Source organism: Neopelma chrysocephalum, unplaced genomic scaffold, assembly GCF_003984885.1.
Source record: "Neopelma chrysocephalum unplaced genomic scaffold, ASM398488v2 Primary Assembly neopelma1_139599, whole genome shotgun sequence".
NCBI classification, from domain to species: domain Eukaryota; kingdom Metazoa; phylum Chordata; class Aves; order Passeriformes; family Pipridae; genus Neopelma; species Neopelma chrysocephalum.
This window is the reverse complement of record NW_020932242.1, coordinates 1-4,004: the sequence shown is the minus strand read 5'-3', so window position 1 is coordinate 4,004 and position 4,004 is coordinate 1. Positions and strand designations below refer to the sequence as shown.

Sequence of the window (4,004 nt, the reverse complement as noted above, 5' to 3'; positions counted from 1 at the left end):
TTGATTTACAATTACTTTGTCTCAAAGGCACTGCCTATAATGCCAATACAAATCTAACGCCTGGTAGCAAGCCTCTGAAAAGCTTTTCATCTCCTTCTTACTCAGAGACTTCAAATTTAACTCCCAAAGCCTTCACAGGGAAATTTTTCCCCATGGCATGCCCTGTGCAGAGTGTAACCTTTAATGCCCACAGTGACAGTACCTGCCACAGGCTCTTCAGACCACAGCCAAAGACTACCAAAGTCATTGAAAAACAATGGCAAAGAACACTGTTACTTTCAAGTAAGACTGGTGCAAAGAGAGGAATCTTCTCAAAAGACAGAGGCAACACAATAAATTAATAACTGGACAAGACAAGCTTTATTAAATCACTGTATTCAACTACAATTGGCCTCTACTTTTTACACTCCTTGTGTCACTCCATGACTTTGACCTTCAGCAAGCAGAAGCATTAAGACACTCCCATGAAGGTATTCAGACCAGGATCAAGCTGCCAACTTGCTTGCTCACAGCACTGACACGCAGCAAGTTGCTTTAGTTACAAATTGTGACCTGCCGACCAACTGGGAAATCTGCAACACACACTATGAAAACAGAACCACCAAGATATTCCACTCCCTCATGTAATCGTCATGATTTTGTTTTGCTTGTTAGTTTTATGTGCAGTCACTGACAAATCCCCCAAAGGAAAAAAAAAGAGGTGGCAGCCTCATGGACAATCAACTTCCTTAAGGCAAACCTAACTCCTCATGAGCATAATAGAATCATTCAACCTTCCTACGTCAAGCAACCCAGAAGTGTTTTCTTAGATTGCACAAGTGTGTTTTCAGTAACAGAATCACATAACACTGGAGGTGGGAAAGGACCTCCAGAGGTCATCTGGTCAAACAGACCCTGCTCAAACAGAGCTACTGAGACATAGTGGCCCAAGACCATAGCCACACAGGTCTTGAGTATCAGCTCCAAGGAGGGAAGCTCCATCCACGAGCACCCTAGAAATCCTCTGCCAGTGCTTGGTCACTCTCACAGTAAAAAAAAAAAAAAGATTTCCCAATAGTCACAGGAGAGCTCCCATGTTTCGGCTTGTGTCTGTTTTCACTGGGCAAGCGTTAAAATAGCCTGGCTTAGGCTCTTCACCCTGCTATCAGATACACATCATACACCCTGGAAAAGATTTCGTATCAAATCTTCTGCAGGTTCAACAGCCTGGAAGCAGCATTCTTAGTCCCTTCCTCATAGGACAGATGATCTAGTCCCTTCATCATCCTTGTGGACCCTTGCTAGCTGCACTCCGGTATGTCCATCTCTATTTATGCTGAGGAGCCCAGCACTGGGCACAGTACTCCAACTGTTGCCACAACAGCACTAAGCAGAGGGAGAGGATCAACTCCCTCGATCTGCAAAGTCAGCCAAGAAGCAACAAATGCCTTGAGATGGTTTATTTCTAAAAGAGAACACAGGGCTGGGTATGATTGGTGAAACCTCCACATTTATATGAAAAAAAAAGCAAAGGGATCCTGCTCGACAGCGGGGCAGTCACGTGAGATGAGCTTTCTGGCAAGGTCTTGTTCCCCAAGGCTGAAGTGTGGTCCTGGAAGTCCTGTGATGTCACCAGGGAGTCACTGTGACACCCTTGACAACATACCTTTTGGAGGTGTGGGGCAGCCCTGAAGGGCCACAGTGCCTGGCCTCCTCCATCAGAAACAGACATCTGCACGTGGGGTGACAAAGGACACCCATCCTGCTGGGTGCCTTCTGAGGGCACAGAGAGGATTTGCCGGACAGGTACACTGCAGGGCCCAGGCCACTGGTCCCAACCTGCCATATACCTAGGCTCCAGCTGCCATTGCTGAGAGGCCAGAAAGCCCTTTTCCACCTTCCCGACTCCTGCCTGCACGTGTCAGAGAGGTCAGTCACCATCCTGCCCTGAGAGCTGGAACATGCCATGACACCCCAGTGTCACTCATCTGCCCCAGGATGATCTCTGGCATTTGTGGCAGTCGAAACACAGCTCCGAGGCAGAGCAGGCAACTTTGCACTCAACTTTGGCAGCTTTGCTGCTGGCTGCAGATTGTGTCCCTTGCACAGGTGGATGCAACAGCCTCTTATCTCTTTGTTGTTTGCAGGGCGAGATGAACTTGGAGGAGGACTTGGCAGAAGGCAGCACCTCTTCTTGTGCTGCCAGCACCAACCACATGTCCCAGGCTACACCTCCGGGTGCTTCGGAGAGCCTAAGGTGCCCAATCTGCCTGGACGCCACTAATGACCGAGCCTCCGCGAGCTGGTGTAGCCATCCTGTCTGTTTTTCCTGCCTAGTGGAGTGGTTCCACAGAAGAGTAGTGTGCCCAATATGCCAGTGGTCTTTCCCACACAACTTTCACACGGTGGGAGACACTAACTCCGGGATGTATTCCACTGGGCAGTACGGCAGCTCTGACAGCCGTGCTCAAGGAGGGAGAGCTGGACTCAGCTCTGAGGAAAGGAAGTGGTATCGTTCCTCAGGACGCCAGCACCACAACTCTTTTAGCAGAAGCCGTGGTGGTACCCGGGGCGGTCGCCGTGGCGGTACCCGGGGCGGTCGCCGTGGCAGTAGGCATGGTGGGGTTCGAGAGAGGAACCGAAGCAGGTACCAAAGGCGGCACCACGACGGCCACGGCAGGGTTCAGCAGGCCCAGGGCTACAACCGCTCAAGTAGGAGGAGACGGCAGCAGAGCAGGGCTCAGAACACTGCTCGTGGCAACGGCCGAGCTCCAAGGACCAAACAGCACATCCGAGCTGCCTCAAGGAGATGCAGGCGCCGTCAGCAGGGACCCCGGGTTTCTTTCATGGAACCACAGGTGACAAGGAGCCGATTCCGCCAGAGGTCCCGCAGCACTGTGCGCCAAACACTGAGGGAGAATCTAAGGAGGATGGAACGCGATGAGGGACGAGCTCTAAGGCATGAATGGCACATCCAAGCCTCCTCTAGGAGGAACGAGCACCGTCAGCACAGGCGCCAGCTTTCTTACAGAGAACCACAGGTGACAAGGAACCGACCCAGGGGGAGGTCCCGCAACAGTCGGCATCAAACACTCCGGGAGAATCCAAGGAGGGTGGAACTCGATGAGAGAGGGTTCCTAAGGATCGAACGGGCTGTCCCCCCCTCCTCACGGAGGAGCCAGCGCCGTCAGCGGGAGCGCCGGGTTTCTTTCATCGAACCGCGGGCAACAAGGAGACAAACCCGGGGGACGCCCCGCAGCACTCGGCGCCAAACACTGCGGGAGAATCTAAGGAGGATGGAACGTGACGAGGGACGAGCTCTAAGACTCGAACGGGACGTCCCAACCTCCTCGGGGTGGAGTGAGCACCGTCAGCAGGGCCATCAGGTTTATATCACTGAACCACAGCCAACAAGGAACTGATACCCCTGGACGTGCCACAGCCCTGCTGGGCACAGGGCCTGGTAGCACACCCGACCAAGAAGGGTACTACCGCATGGTTTGTTATTGGTGTCAGGAACAACACCACTTCAGACAAAAAGAGCTCCTACTAAAAATTGCAAAAATAAAGTCAAATCCAGTGTTCAAACTTGGGGATAAGTATTTATTCTCCATCACAAAATTCATCCGAAAATCTCAAGAGACCCTTGCAAGGCCTTTTTAGCTGAGGAGTATAACAAGCATAAAACCTGAATACAGGATTTGTCATCCTGTTTTGTATTTGTCTATAAAATGTGGTACTGAACATTTTGTATGGTTATGCCTAGGCTCCCTACATTGCATTTCCACAGTATGATCAACCACAGATGTTACCATGTTTTCTCTTTCCCGCCCTGGTACCAACACCACCAAAGCCTTATTAGAAATCCTCTTGTCCTTCCACATCACTTCTTTTCTCATGCTTTACTCCAAATATCCCTCAGGATAACTTCACCTGTTACTTACCACTTTTCTCACAAGGTGGCAGCGAAAAGTGAAGTTGATTTACAATTACTTTGTCTCAAAGGCACTGCCTATAATGCCAAT

The 4,004-nt window shown here is 50.7% G+C and overlaps 1 protein-coding gene across 1 annotated transcript; it reads left to right on the top strand.

The window, feature by feature from the left end:
* The first annotated feature begins 1,643 nt into the window (after nucleotides 1–1,643).
* On the top strand, nucleotides 1,644–3,567 carry LOC113962286 (zinc finger CCCH domain-containing protein 13-like). The gene is made up of 2 exons (XM_027673061.1): nucleotides 1,644–1,785; nucleotides 2,127–3,567. The coding sequence occupies exon 2, from the start codon at nucleotides 2,133–2,135 to the stop codon at nucleotides 3,399–3,401; it is 1,269 nt and encodes a 422-aa protein (XP_027528862.1). The 5' UTR covers nucleotides 1,644–1,785; nucleotides 2,127–2,132; the 3' UTR covers nucleotides 3,402–3,567.
* Nucleotides 3,568–4,004: the final 437 nt, after the last annotated feature.